Consider the following 15,966-nt stretch of genomic DNA (forward strand, 5'->3'; position numbering starts at 1 on the left):
GCCGAAGGGTAGCGCTTTGAACTGGTAGTGTTTGTCCTCTATCATAAATCTGAGGTATTTTCTGTGCGTTGGCAACATTGAAATATGAAAGTATGCATCTTTCATGTTCAGTGTTGCCATGTAATCCACCTGAGTTAGCAGGGGAATTACTTCCTGTAAAGTCGCCATGCAAAACTTTTGAGGTTTGACAAATTTGTTCGCTGGGCGAATATTTAGTACAGGGCGCATGGTTAAATCCTTTTTGAGCACAAGGAAGTACACTGAATAAATACCCTCCTTTACCTGTGATACAGGCACAACCTATATTGCTCCTTTTTCCAGTAACAGTTCGACTTCTTAAAGAAGGATGGCGAGGTGCTCCGGTGATAGGCGTCTTCTCCTTGGGGGTCTGAATGTCGGGGACCGACTGAATTCGAGGCAGTAACCGCGGGCTATGGTAGACAGTACCCAGCGGTCTGTGGTTATTCCCTCCCATGCTGGTAGAAATGATGTTAACCGGCCCCTGACCAGAGATGCATGGGAGGGGACCCGAACCTTTGGGTCATTTGGTGTTGGTAGCCGGGGAGCCTCTGGGAGTGGGACCCCAACCTCTTCCCTTTCCACGACATTGTCCTCTCTGAGCATTTTGTGCGTTGGTTCCTTGGGTGGAGGACCAATTGCCTGCTGAGGAGTACTGTTGTTGTTGGTTTTGAAGTTGGCCACGAAAAAATCATCTGTTGCCGTAACCTCGTTTGTTACGAGGTCGTGTGATCTGGCCCAGGGTCTTAAGGGCATCAAATTGCTTTTTAGCTGTCTCCAGAGCATCATCCACCGCCTTACCAAACAGGTTTGAGTCCTCAATTGGTTTGTTTATGAGGGACGCCTTGGTTTCTGGCTTAAAACCTGAGTTCCTGAGCCAGACGTGACACTTGAGAAGTATCCCTTGGACTAATGACCGGCCAGCTGTCTCTGCAGCATCTAGCATGTTATTAATGATGCACTGGTTTACCAGAGTACACCCTGTTACAGTGGCTAACAACCGGGTTCGTAAGGGCTCAGGGACTTCTTCGAGGCCTTCACGTAATTTTCCCCATTGGGCATCAGCGTAGCTTGCCAGCAAGGTATTGTTATTGGCAATTCTGGTGGAGAAAGCTGCTGAGGAAGTAATTATTTTTCCCAAGGCATAAAGTTTCTTTCCCTCCTTGTCTGGGGGTGCTTCTATAGTAGATAACGGGACCCCTGCCCTCTTCCTTGTGGTGGTTACTACCAAGGAATCAGGTATAGAGTGACCTCTAATATATAATGGATCTGACGGTGAGGGACTGAAGAGTTTCTCAATTCTTGGGTTGATGCCTCTAACCAATGCTGGTGTTGATAAAGATGGTGTGAGTCGTCTTTTGACTGAGGCAAGAAGGGGAATGGCCTGACTAGTAGGAGGTTTCTCCTTAATTATTTTCTCCACAAAGTCTATATCTGGAGTAACTTCCCCTGTATCAATTTCAAAATGTGCTGCTGCCTTACGTAGCAGAGCATTGAAAGTGGGCTGGTCATCCACAGGTGACGGGTTTCTGACTGGTGTGGTCTGAGGAGAGGACAGATCCAGGACGTCTGGGTCTGTTGATACCCCTGGAGACTGCCAAAGCTGTGAGCCTTCTATGTCCGGGTCTTCTTCGAAGCCCTTACCACCCATGTCTGAGTATTCTTCAAAACCTTCTGCAGGACCTTGTAGATCCTCATTATTTATGAATTCTTCATCCTCTTGAAAGTGAGTGTCCTCTTCAGTGAGGTCATATGCATTAATATCCTCCTGAAGTGGGTCAAAGAGTCTTGGCTATTTGGCCCTGGGATCTTCATGAAGTATCTCTCTTGGTCTTTTGGGTGTAACATGTTCAGGGGTGGACATGAACCTATCCGGTTTGTCCATACAAGATTGAAATCTTTCCAAAGTCCACTGAGGTAACCCTGAGCGGTCTGGAGGTGGGAAGGGGTGCTCTTCCGCCTATATCCTTCGAGATCTCTCCCAAAGAGTAGAAGATATACTCCCCTCGCCCTCTGAGAACCCTTCTCGTGGGCTAGGTCTTTCTTTCGACGGTGGTGGAGGTTCCTGCGTACCTTCTGTCTGTTTCGGCGTCTCCCTGGCCTTGTGAGCGGGACTCGGTGACTCCCTCGCCATCCGTCTCGGAGCGTCAGAGGAGACTATTTTAGTGAAGCTCTCGACGACTAAACTCTCCGTCGAGGGTTCGTCTTGCAGGGTCTTTGGCGTTTGTGGGACGTTTTCGTCGACGGCCGCTCTCTTACGAGGCGGGGCGTCTGGTGTTTTGGTGATCGCGCCCTTATTTGTGGACGGCCCAGTCGCTAGCCGCGCCTGCGGTTGCGGGGAGGGCTTGCGACCCTTGCGGTCGACAGAGGCTGTCAGAAGATCCAGCATCTCCGTTGGCGCTAGGGCTTTCTTCGATTTAGTTGAAGGAGGGCCGTGGGTTGTGTGTTAAGTTTTATGTTTTCCATATGCGTCGGCGTTGCCGGGCTGTACATCCCCATAAGTAGGGCGTTTGCCGAACCTGTCCGGGCCGGGGACAGACGCGGAGGAGCGGGAACGCTCTTTAGAGAGGTCAACCACCTCCGATACTTCACATTCGGCGGCGGCGGTTGAGGAATCAGCCTTTGACATAGCATAGGCTGCCCACCTCTTGACCCTGCGGTCCTTTAAAGTCTTTGGGCGAAGTAGTTTTCAGACGCACAGCCGCACAAAACGTCCAAGGGTCGAATAATGGTATTGCAATGTCTCTTACGAGCTCCGCATTAAGGCGACCAGTTTCTGGGGGACCTCGACGCGTGAGGGATTTTGGGTACACTACACGTCACTATAGGGATAGTATTACATACACGCCTATGTCGACGTCCCCTTTTCGACTACAAAAAACAAAATGCAATACTCTGCAGTGACCACTGGATGTCTGACTATGCACAGCATGTGATTCTAAACAGATTAACAAGCATCAGAAATATATATACACAACAGACACTTTACCTTCCGAAGTTAAGAAGAGGACCACTAAACCCGAATAATACAGTGGCACACAATGCCACCTACTCAGAAAAAGGTTCCATTGCGAACTGCACCATCCAGGATATATATCTGAAAGTGAGGAAATTGTGGGTTATTGCTATCAATTAGAAGCAGGGTGCTTGCTAACATACTTGACCAGACAAAGACAGGTGTCAGTTACGGGAAGAATAGAATTACTATGGATCAGACATTGATAAGTATTCACCACCATCTATACTAACTTATACTAACTCGGATAAGTGACAAAGACTGTGCCAAATAATACCAGAACATGACATTACTTACATTCTTCTGTGTGCCCAAAAGAATTGATTGAACCGATTAAAGACTTTGAGGTGACAGCTCCGAGAAGGTTCTACCCTCCAGGTACCGCAGTTGGTAATGATTACATTCTATATTTGGGATAACTCATGGATTCCATATATTAGGCCCATAGAACTACCCATAAAACCAAAGACCAGCTCAACAGTGTGTGGGAAATATCACTCTGCATCACTTCTCAATAACGATTTAAAAATTCTCACAAATGTTTGGAGACAAGGGTTCAACAATTTATCCATCAAATCATTTACTCATATCAAGTTAGTTTTATTAATAACTGCATGTCGCCAGATCCCCAAGAGCGATTTAGTTCTCAGGGTATGGTGCTAACAGAAATCCTTATTCATGGCTTATGTGGCATTAGTGAGGTTTCATACACAGTAATATTGAACATTCCCATATTGCACACCAAAGGGTAATTATTTCCTTGGCTCACTCAAGGCAACACCACTTGAAAACTATGGTCTTCTTCTAATCTCAGTCTATGCTCTGGTATGTGCCCATTTCTGGTAATTTATGATGCAATGTGTCTATCAATGCTATGGTATATGTGCCTTCCTCTATGCTTCCAGTCTCCCTCATGTATCAAGTGCTTGAACACTTGTACATTCTGCCAGGGTATCTACGTCCTCCATGTCAAGGTAGGCGCATCTTTTTCATACAGATCTAAGAAAGTGGGCAGAAATAAGAGATATAGGGCCTCATTACACGGTAGGCGGTGAGCCATGGCGCTATTAGCGCCATGGCTCATGCCGGTAAAATACCGGCACCGCCTTGGCGGAAAGGGGATTTACCGCCCCATCCCAAAGTTGGAGGGGCGGTAAATCCCCCTTCCGCCATTGCCCTTCCCCATTCCCATTTCTGCCCCATAGGGCTCAATGGGAATGGGGAAGGCGCTAATTACGGCACCGCAATTTAGCGGTGCCGTAATTAGCTCCGAGGTCCCTTAGCGGGTTGGTATTTAACGCCTGCAAAAAGCAGGCGTTAAAACTCCAACCCGCTAAGGGACCTCGTAGTAAGGCGGCAGGGATTTACCGGTACCGGTATTTTACCGGTACCGGTAAATCCCTACCGCCTACCGTGTAATGAGGCCCATAGAATAGTGGAAAGAACGATCATACAGGAGGCACTGTGTGAACTGCACACCAGCCACTGAGAGGGAGTGAAGTTCAGACTTCATGACCATTCAACCCTTGCTTGGCATCTCTGATGAGACTGACCCATTTTAGGAAGATTAAAAGGACACACACACTCCTCTGCCTTCTGTTAGAGTTCACAGCCACATTTAAACTGTCTTAAAGGAGAAATCAGTTCATTGTTTAATGAAAGTAGAGCGGTTTGGACAAGAATAGTGAGCGAAAATGACCACTATATTGTCCCCGTCTAAGCAGGACAATGTAATTGTGTATGTCCCTTCCCAATAGAAGATGGGATCGTAGACTAGGAAATAAAATGTAGCATTCTCTAAAACACTGAAATAGTTTTCTTTTTGTCCATGAACTGTGCAACTTCCCAACCCAGCCTTGTGCCGTCAAGAATGTCAGGGTGTCCTACGAATCTGCCTTCACAGGCCAGGTTTTAACTTTTTGGCTTAAAGCCCTGGTGATGTTCTGGGGAAAGCAGTACACAAACACATTTTTAAATAAATGAAAAGAAAAGGGGTTTTAAATGTTTTCCAGGGTACGCCTGAAAACTGCAATGAATTATAAAAAACATGCAACCTTGAGAGAAGGCTACTCTGAAGAAAAATAGATATTTGGTGACCTAAAAAAATATCAGCATGACACTTCATATTAAGGACATGGTAACGTGTCAGTTCATTTCACAACAACACGATTATGTATGCAACACTACTGCCACAAACGCAGCGGTCGAATTGTTGCTGCTTAGATCTTGCCATACCAAGAAAACACCATTGTACTTGCTTGCTCACGTTCAGAGTTCATGCGTTCCACAACACTATGACAACAGCCAATTAACATACGTGGCTTGAAGCTTCTACAGTGGTCCCCAATTACTGGGATTTAACAACACAGGAAAATGTCGGTGAAGAGGTCAACTACGTACGTTTCCAAGGTCCGGGGCATGAGTACTTGAGGGGCTCACTGGAACAGAATCTCCTGCAGCTGATGGCATGTACATGATGGGACCAGTTTGAGTTGGACTAGATACCGCTGAGGAAGACTGCAGGTCCTCACAAAGAAGGGTCTCTGCGAACAGAAAATAGATTGTGTGACCCATTTGCTCAAACAGGCTCAGTGCTGGTAACCACGTTTCCAGCTTCAACACACACACACACACACACACACACACACACACAAAATACGGAACCCGTATCGTTGCGACAGCAGTGTGTGTTTTCCACATATGCAACTGGTATTTAAACAGCAGCATCATTCAAGTGAGAGTGCAAGAACAGCAACCTTGTAAAGGATGAAACAGTGCTGCAGTAGCATGATCTTCATTCACACACAGTACACAGCATGTAAACGTTTCCATGTCCCCACACAGAAAAAGGACAGTACTGTAAATAGCGGTGCAAATGTAAAAAGAAAAAAACAACAAAGGTTGGTACACAGGAACCATCAATTTGGAAGATAGTCACAAAATAGGCAGAGGAAATTACAGATCCCTGTGCATACATAACAAATGTACAAAAAACATCCATGCGTCTTGTAGGGAAGGGTAACACTAGTAGATACTCAATGAGGCACTTGATTTCTCGAATACCAAGTCACATCATCTTGCCAGTGAACAGTCCCCATCTCTATAGCAAGCTTCCTACTTGATATTTCAAGGAGCCATCACACAGTTCTCATATATAAGATGAATAATCTTCCTTCTTTCAAATGATCGGATGTACTGCAGCTCTGTCCTATATACCGGACCTTCCCACCATCTGCAACAAAAAACATGGTTCCCACTTTACAGGGTTATGAATTGCTGGCAGGTGTTTGGTTCCTGCATGTAGCCTAAGAGATCCTAGTTAGTGTGAAACCAACAGCTACCAGGAGCTACCGTTGGGGCGTCAAGCCAACTTCAGCCTTACAAACATGTGTATGTGACATTAGCTTTGAGTATTTGACAATGTTAATAAAGAAGAATTAGAAAACATCCAATACGTATTTAAACACAATAGATCATTCTCTAGGCAACTTTCAGCTCTTGCTCATCAAATCTTAATTTCAATCCCTGCTTTAACTGAGTGGGAGTTCACAAAACATGAACATTCTTTTGGGCACTAGCTGTAGCAATTTGATGCAAACCTTGTCCCCTATTTTTTATAAAGTCTTCTCTCGTGGACTTCTTTCTTTTATACACTGTCGTACCTCTAGCCCGTTCCCCCTCTATCTTCTGTCTTAAAGTTACTTGAGACACAACGTGTGCCTGTATGTTGGTCCTATTTCGCCAAGTTGGACAACATCTCTTTGCTCCCTGCCCTACATGAGTTTGAAGGGGGCTTGTCTTGTCATGTTGTGTTAGAGCACTTTATATGCCTGCATCACTTTGCAAACACTCTGCTTGATGAGGTATTTTGACCTCACGAGGTATGAGAAGGTGTCTTTTACAACCATGAAATCTTGCTGCAAGGCCATAAAGCCAGACAGAACGTGATCGAATCATCTGACTTGGCTACCAAAACTTTGGGGAAACCCGCCTGGATGAGTCAGTCCTTTTAACAACTTGGTTACTGACCATATCATTGAGCATTTTCCTTAGATGTTCTCAGATATACGATATGATATATGATGTGATATGATACAGCATTTATAACGTGCCTATACACAAGTGTTTCAAGGCGCGACGAGGCAAGGGAGGGGGGACAGGGGAAGACAGACAACGATCTTACTAGGCCAAGTGTCATTCAGATCGCGCAAGGGGGGAAAGGGAAAAGTGTGAGGGGGGAGGGGGGAAGTGCAGTACATGGGATAGTAGAATAAGACAGTAAACGGCCAGTGGTGGCAAGTGCAAAGGTAAGTGCATACGTAAGTGCTGGTAGGGGGACTGTAGGGATACAGAAAACAGTCCCCAGGTGCAAGGGTTGCCGGGGAGGCAGTGCAGATGTGCAACTGATGGGGCCTGGTCCCAAGATCAGAAGGGTGGGCAGGTAACCAGTGCCGAATCAGCCAGGAATTCAGCAGGGGAGAGGGGGAGAGAAAGCAGAAGCAAAGAGGAAGGCTTTGAGGTGCTTCCGGAACCAGAGATGGTTCTCCTCAAGTTTAAGGGAGGCAGGAAGGCTTTTCGAGAGGGAGGCCCTTGCCGAAGAGAGAGACCTACTACCAACTTGTTTCTTGGAGAGGCGACTGACCCTGAGGGAGTTGGAGGCGGATGAGCGAAGAGCTCGAGAAGGAAGATATTTAGGAAGGGAGAGTTGAAGATATTGCGGCCCCAGAAGGCCTTGTGGACAATGCAGAGGGTTTTGAACTTAATCCTCGCAGCCACTGGGAGCCAGTGCAGAGATTTTAGTCCTGGAGAGATTCGATCCCGGGGCTTGAGGCCAAGGACAAGTCTCGCAGTCCCGTTCTGGATAAGTTGCAGTGGGAGGAGAGTAGAGGCAGGCAGTTTTAGGTAGAGGCTGTTACAGTAGTCCAGCCTGGAGAGACAGTGAGCTTCTGGGGGAAGGAGCGGAAAGGAAGAATACCTCTGAAGAGGTGCAGCTGGTAGTGTGACTTCTTAGAGACGTCAGAGATGTGAGGAGAGAAGGAGAGTGTGGAGTCAAAGTGACCCCAAGGTTTTTAGCCTTGGCAAGTGGGAGTAGGAAGTGGGCAAAGAGAGGCAGGCCAGAGAGCTGCAGGGAAGGAGTGCGTGGGTGTGCCGATGAGTAGAATCTCAGTCTTACTGGCATTAAGGCAGAGGTCATTGGCGGCACACCACTCCTGTATGGCAGACAGTCGGGGATGAGGGAAGGAGAGGAGGAGGCCGAGGGTAGCCTGAAAATGAGCTGGGCAACATCCGCATAGCACTGAAATTTGGGACAGAGCGGCAATGCGGTGGGCAAGGAGTGCCAGGTATTGGTTGAAAAGCCAGGGAGAGGTTAGATCCCTGGGGGACACCACAGGTAGAGAAAAAGAAGTCGGGGAGGAAGGATCGAAGTTGGATCTGGGTGGGTCAGTTGGAGAGGAAAGAGGTCTGCCACACCAGAGCCTGAGCAGTGATACCCATGTTATCACGGAGACGGTTGAGCAGGATGGCATGATTGACAGTGTCAAAGGCAGAGGAGAGATCAAGGAAGATGAGAACTGACGGGGTGTTGGAGTCAAGTTGGTGAGCAGGTCTTCACGGATGTTCAGGAGAGCAGTTTCCGTGCTTCTGGCAGCTCTGAAGCCAGACTGATGGTCATGAAGACAACCAACAGATTCAGTGTGGAGATTGAGCTGGGAGATGGCCAGTTTCTCCAGGAGCTTGCCCAGGACGGGAGTGATGGAGATTGGGCGATAGTTAGCAGGGCAGGAGGGGTCGGCAGAGGGTTTCTTAAGAAGAGGGTGCACAAGGGAGTGCTTCAGGGGGGAAGGGAAGACTCCAGTGGCGAAGAGTGATTGCAGAAATCAGCCAGGGAATCAATGTGGTCCTTGATAGTTTTGGAGGAACAGGGGTGAACCTGTTACGACAAGACTTTCATAGATTGGACTTGTCTAAATACCTCGTCTGCAGAGAAAAGGGGAAAGGCAGAGAAGGAGGGAGGAGGGGTGGCTGCAGAAGGGCCAGAGGAAGAGCAGGGAATGGCGAAAGGAGGAGAGTGAGGACAAGATGTCCTGAGTTTTAGAAATGAAGTGGGAAGCCAGTGCCATGCAGCGGGCCTGGGAAGGGACAGGAGAGGTAGAGACTGCGGCAGGATTGGCCAGTTCCTTGCTGATTTTAAAGAGTTCAGCCGAGTTGTTAGATGCCACCGGGGCGCGGGCTTGGATATGTGCTCTCTTCTTGGTGAGGATGGAGAGCCGGTATTGCCTTTGCAGCAGGCGGCAGGCCAGTTTGTCAGAGGATGAACTTGAAGCGTGCCATTTGCTCTCGGCCACCCTGCAATTGCGCTTTAGGGTGACAAGGTCTGATCATACCAGGAGTTACATTTGACCTTGGGCTTCAGGCAGATTCTCATGACAGGGGCGAGGATATCAAGAGTATCAGATATAGAAGAGTGGAGTGTGGAGAGGGCTGTGTCAGGGTGAGAGTCAGCCAGAGGGGGATGAAGGGGTAAGAAGATGGCGGCGAATGCCTCAACTGACACGAGCTTCATGGGTCGGATGACCGAGAAGGTGGGTGGCAGTGAAGGAGGTGGCTTGGCCTGTGGGGTAGGGAGGGTGAGGTGGGAGGATAGTAGAAAGTGATCACTCCAGAAAAGAGAGGGGAAGGTCTGAGGAGATCAGAACATCGAGAGTGTGCCCTGCAGAGTGAGTCGGGCCAGAGGGGAGAATGGTGAGTGAGAGGGAGTCGCAGAGGTTGCGAAAGAGTCCAGAGGGAGGACATGAGTCATCCAGGTGGATGTTGAAGTCTCCAAGGAGGAGGATTTGAGTGGTTGAGGCCAGCAGTGAGGAGGACAGGTCCGCCCACTCAGAGAGGAAGAAAGAAATCTGACCAGGTGCCCAATAGATAGTAGCCACAGAAAGGGAATAGCTAGAGGAAAGAGAGAGCCTGCAGACAAGGCATTCAAAAGAAGAGTAGGTCTGCGTAGGAATGACAGAGGCAGGAATCCACTCAGGGAAGATAAGGGCTACACCCCCACCAGAGCGGTTGAGTCTGGGCACGGAGAGGATCTTGTAGCAGTCAGTTAGTAGCGTGGCAAAGCTGGTCACAGAGCTAGCCGTGAACCATGTCTCAGTGAGATCAAGGACATCGAGGTCAAGTTTTTTAAGGAGGCGGCAGATATCGGAGGAATGTTTGACTGCAGTGCGAGATTTAAGAGTGGCAATGTGGAGAAGGTTGTCATCCTTGAAAGATTTCCGGGGAGGGGTACAGATCAGAGGTACAACCTGCGGAGGTGTAGAAGGAGCCCGAGAGGGGGCAGAGAGGGAGGTGGAGGGCAAGGTAGCCAAGGAAAGGGGACGGGGACAGCAGGAGAAGAAAGGAAGTTGATGAGGTGCGGGAAGCGTCTATCAAAGAGGTGCAGATTGATATGATATGATATGGCATTTGTAACGCGCCTATACACAAGTGTTTCAAGGCGCGACGAGGCAGGGAGAGGGGAACAGGGGGAGGACAGACAACGATCCTAAGTGCAGGGGTAGGGGGAAGGGAAAAGTACAGTACAAGGTAAGTAGAATAGAAATAAATAGATAAATAAATAAATAGGGCCAGCTGGTGGCAAGTGCAAGGTAAGTGCAGACAAGTGCTGGGAAGGGGGGGCTGTAGGGATACAGAGACAGTCCCGCAGTGCAGGGGTTGCCAGGGAGGGAGTGCAAGTGGAGAGTGGCTGGGCCCAGGACCGAGGTCGGTGAGAGTGGCCAAGTTTCAGATTCAGTGCAGAATTTAGTGAAGAATTTAGCAGGGGAGAGGGAGAGAGAAAGCAGAAGCAAAGAGGAAGGTTTTGAGGTGCTTCCGGAACCAGAGATGGTTCTCCTCAAGTTTCAGGGAGGCAGGAAGGCTGTTCCAGAGGGAGGCGCCTGCCGCGGAGAGAGATCTACCCCCAGCTTGTTGCTTCGAGAAGCGGCTGACCCTGAGGGAGTTGGAGACGGATGAGCAAAGGGCTCGGAAGGAAGATATTTAGGAAGAGAGAGTTGCAGGTATTTAGGCCCTAGCCCCCAGAAGGCCTTGTGGACAATGCAGAGGGTTTTGAACTTAATCCTCGCAGCCACTGGGAGCCAGTGTAGAGATTTCAGTCCTGGAGAGATACGGTCCCTGGGCTTGAGGCCAAGGACAAGTCTCGCAGTTCTGTTCTGGATGAGTTGCAGAGGGCGGAGAGTGGAGGCAGGCAGATTAAGATAGAGACTGTTACAGTAGTCCAGCTTCGAGAGAACCAGGGCTCGGGAGACAGTGAGCTTCTGGGGGAAGGAGAGGAAGGGAAAAATACCTCTTAGGAGGTGCAGCTGGTAGTGTGACTTCTTAGAGACGTCAGATATATGAGGAGAGAAGGAGAGTGTGGCGTCAAAGATGACCCCAAGGTTTTTTGCCTTGCAGGTAGGAGCAGGAAGAGGCCCAAGAGAGGCTGGCCAGAGAGCTGCACGGAAGGAGGGAGTGGGTGTGCCGATGAGTAGAACCTCAGTCTTACTAGATTGGCCTGTGGGCCTTGGACCAAGATGGTCCCATTAGAGTAGACATTTATGATGACCTTAGAGGAATCGAAGGAGGCCAGGCATGCGTCCCTACGGGTTCCACCATTAATGGGAGAAGGGGAGAAAGGAGAAAGCACAGAGACCATATGAAGGGTCCATAAGTCAGGTGAAGGCACGACAAAGAGGATGTCGGTGAGAGTTTCCTTGGAGGAGGCACTGGTGTAGGTGTCAGCGATAGGGAGGCCTGGGTTGGAGACCAGGATGTCCTTTTTTTAAATTTCCTCCTACCAGATTTAGTGAGGAGAGCAGTATAGTCGATAGGGAAGCAGTTAGAAAAGATAGGAGAGACAGAGAGCACCATAGAGTAGGTGGGAGAGGAGGGAGTGGGGGGTGGCGGGTGAGGGGAACCTTCCACAAAGCGTGCCAAACTGGTGTGGCACTGGTCCTAAAGTTAATCTCTTGCATTGAACCTCTTTAGTCTCACAATTTTCTTCTCTAAACACTTGCAGGAATTGTTCATGAGTTCTGTAGTTTGGGCATTCCAACCAACATCACGTTTTCTGGATGTCTGGGTTTCAGCGTCACCCCAACGGTTGCGTGGTTCCTCCAACTGAGGATGGGAGGACCTTTTCAAGCTACATTTAACACCTCATCTATGGTGTGATCATTGCAGGTCACCTAGGTTTTAAAACAACTGATGTCAATTTTGTACTCAGATATGCTCCCAGTCACAGAATGGTGTTTTCCAGCATTCCAACAACAGCTTCCAGCTTCTGCTTATACATCTCATCCACTATTTTATTTATACATTTGCAGAGCGCACTTAACCCGTGGGCGTCTAGGCACTGGTAACAGCTTACGTAGTTAATACAACACGTAATACAACTGCTAATGAAACAGATGGGTTTTCAGTCTTTTTCGGAATATGATGTAGGAGGGCTTGGATCTCAAGGCAGGGGGAAGGGAGTTACAGAGCGTGGCCAAAGAGACATGGAAGGTTGCGTCGGTGGGTTTTTCACGCTTGTACCAAGTAATGCACATGCGATTGGCATAGGCAGTACGTGTAGGCCTGGAGGTCGGCTGGTTTGGAGAGTCTATGGGACAGATATCCAGGGGCTGTGCTTTTATGGTGGGTAATGGTGAGGATTTTCAACTTGATCAGTTCTCTGACTGGGAGCCAGTGTGCTTCTCTCTTTGCTACAGTGATACTGGGCAATACCCAATTTGCCGGAATCAAAATGTACCATTTGTTCGAAGCCCAAAATACCGAACATGTGAAGTGGGGGTAAGCAGGGATGTTCCCTGCTCCCCATTTTCGGTATTATGGGCTTCGGGGGTTGCAGGGGTGTCCCCCGCTTCCTTGACATAGGAAGCAGGGGACTCCAAAAAAAAGAAAAAAAGAAAAAAGGACCCTGCAGCATCAGCTTTGACCCGCCTTACAGGGACGGAGCGGACACCGCTGACCTGTAGAAGAAGCACTGGCAGCCGGCGAAAAGGAAAGGAGGGGAGCAGGCATTAGTATGAGGCTGCTTGTGGCACATGGATTTGGGTTGTTTCACCAAAGTCAAACAGATTAGCAGCGGATTAGACATTGGACAATTTTGCCATAAACATTTTGACTTCGGTCAAACAACCCTGATTCGTAATATTGTCATGTTTATTTAGGCCCTACGTGCAGGAACCTAAAGTCTACCATGAGACCTACGACAACACCATAAAGGAGAGGGTACTCAGGCCTTCGAAGAGTGTTGAAGCTCTTAACAGTATCATATTCTACCACTAGTACACTGTCCTTGACGGATGACCACAGTTCATCAACTGTGTTGCCGTTTTCATCTTCCTTCACTAGTATGACGGCCCCCTATTCGCATATGTTTCATTCTACATCCCTTTTAAATGTCTTGCAATATTTGCCGAAGTGTCCTGTACACCCACACTCCTTGCATCTATTTCCTACTGCACAGCACTGTCTGTTCATGGCTAGGAGGCTGGAGTCCCTGCCATGATAACATTACATCATTCCCACGGTGGGTGGGGGTCATTAGATTATTACTCTCCCCTGCTAGTGCACCAGAATACTTCTATTTGGGCATTATAAAAGGGAGGTACAGGCTCTTCCCAGCAATATAGTAAAAAATAACAATATACTGCTGTCTTGTGAATAATGGAAGGGAGTGGGAACAGAACAGAGTGAGCGAGCGAGTGTGTGAAGATAGATGTATTTTGTTCTTATGTCCTCGCCCCATCTTTTTGCCTGTGTGTGTGCTATGACAGGTTATGGGACGCTGGGCAGTTAAGCTCTCTATGGGGTTCCCAAATACATCTAGGCCTAAAAAGTTAGCACAAAATTCAGTTTTAATGTACACCGTTCTTCTGCATTCATGAGGTTGATCCCCACTTCCCACCACTCTCTCCAGACGTAATCATTCTTCTGCCTTTCCACTTCTTTCCATCCTCATGTTTTATTTTAATTCTTCCTTCCAAATTCCAATTATGTCACCAAAAATAATTGTTCTTTTTAGGGGTTTTGCACATTTTTTAGTTGATATACCTGCACATTTATTGTATCTCCTAACCCCTCATTTATTTTTTTTAGACATCATGCAGGTCTTTTTTACTAACACATTATGATAGGTTGTGTTACTGAAGCTATATTAGGTCTAGTTTGGGTATGATGTATTTGCTATTTTATGTCACTTTGTACACGGGCGACTAGGCCTGTGTTGCAGCTGGAATGTGACCTATAGCACCCCGCAGTTTCTACAACCTTTCAGCCTTTCGGAACCTTAAGATTTCTCTGCTGCCCTCTACTGAGAGGGCAAGGTAACTACAGCCCAGATTGAGAAGGGTAGATCAGGCTAGATTATGCAGTTTAACTAAGAACCCATCTCACCCGAAGAGTAATCCAACCTCCCACGCCACCATCAGCATCCACAGAAATCTTCTAGCATGCCTCGGCTTCCAGGCAGCCTGCTGCAGGAGAAAAAGATCAAAATGCACTCATTTAAGATTGCTGTCATTTCTCTTTTTTTCTGTCTATTGAACCTCGCCGTTCGTGGCGTAGGGATTAGGGAAAAGAGTGCATGCTCTCCTGTTACCTTGGGCATCGCTAGAACACACCTAGGCAGTGCAGGAAGGCCCCACAGCCTGTGTCTAAGGGGCCAGAGAGCATCAGCATATTTTATTTTAACGAGAGTAGCCCTCCAAGATTTGTCCTTAATGGAAATTCTCATACTGAATTCCACAGGATTATTTACCAATTAAAATCACGAAAGGGTGCCACTCATTCCCTCTACTCCACCAGAGGCCTGTCTGTTATGGCTTGGGGGAGCGAGGGACTTAGAGGATGAGATGCTCAGTCAAGGTCTCCATTTATATAGATAGATGAACTATTTATTGAGCGCAAATTTATCACCGGATGATCAGTTTCAAGAGGCTGACATAAAAATACAAAGACAAGGCAAAAGAAAGACTTAAATACATAATGCACAAACTATGGACCCAGCAAAGTTACCCATTTCATTCCATAAAAGAAAAAAAAAAGGAGGAAGAAAGATGCCTTTTTAACCTTGACATAAAACGTTGTACATAAGCACTGTTTTGAACTGAGTTAAGAAACCCATTCCAAAGAAGCAATATTTTGAATGCAGTTAAGAAGCCCATTCCATAGACGGCAGCCCAGTGTGCTAATAAATTTGCTTCCAAAACATTTAGTTGCATATTTAGCCATCTGCAATAGATTTTTACCACCTGGTCGGAGCACTCAAGAAGGAACATTAACATTCATGAACAGCATTCATTCTGCACATGTAGAATTCCTGTCTGTCCCCCCAAGGGGTCGGCTTTAGCAGAAGCCCCTTCCAGCTGCTAGCTAGAGGGAGACCAATACGATTATTTAATTTATATTCACCCACAACTCCCAGGATCTCTGGGCACATCTCAAAGCCATCAGACATCCACATGCTTAACATAATATTGCCACCACACTTTTAAATCTCTACATGAAAGTTCTGCCGGCCAATAAGAGAAACTAAGGCCCTTTCGTTTGATTACATGTTCTGGTAAAAACACTAAAAACTATACATTCATTCCAGTAACCTCTATCATGCACCCTTATATTTTAATTTGCCTACATGTTGCAGGGTTTGAAAATGGTGAGAGCTCTTTAGCTCCTGGGTAGGGTATAGATGAACCTGCTTCTCTTGATACCCGGAGCTACCTTTGACTCCCAAAGCCAACTGGTGAACACAAATATACCTATCTCAATATTAACTCTGTGTCTGGGAATTGGCATGAAAGGTGCATTAGTAAACTTCCAGATGACAAGTAAACATGAATGGCCATATGTACTGCACACACAGTTATAGTTGCTTCTAAAATAGCTCTGGGTCATGA

General features: G+C 47.5%; 1 protein-coding gene across 3 annotated transcripts in view; it reads right to left on the bottom strand.

The window, feature by feature from the left end:
* UNK (unk zinc finger) overlaps positions 1-15,966 on the bottom strand; it is a 1,622,654-nt gene that overhangs the window by 716,062 nt on the left and 890,626 nt on the right. For all 3 annotated transcript variants that reach the window (XM_069654746.1, XM_069654744.1, XM_069654745.1), the window contains exon 8: positions 5,435-5,577. In XM_069654746.1, coding sequence (XP_069510847.1) covers positions 5,435-5,577 — 143 coding nt within the window. The remainder of the gene's footprint in view (positions 1-5,434; positions 5,578-15,966) is intronic.

This window comes from Ambystoma mexicanum, chromosome 3q (assembly GCF_040938575.1).
Source record: "Ambystoma mexicanum isolate Mex_15411 chromosome 3q, UKY_AmexF1_1, whole genome shotgun sequence".
NCBI classification, from domain to species: Eukaryota; Metazoa; Chordata; class Amphibia; order Caudata; family Ambystomatidae; genus Ambystoma; species Ambystoma mexicanum.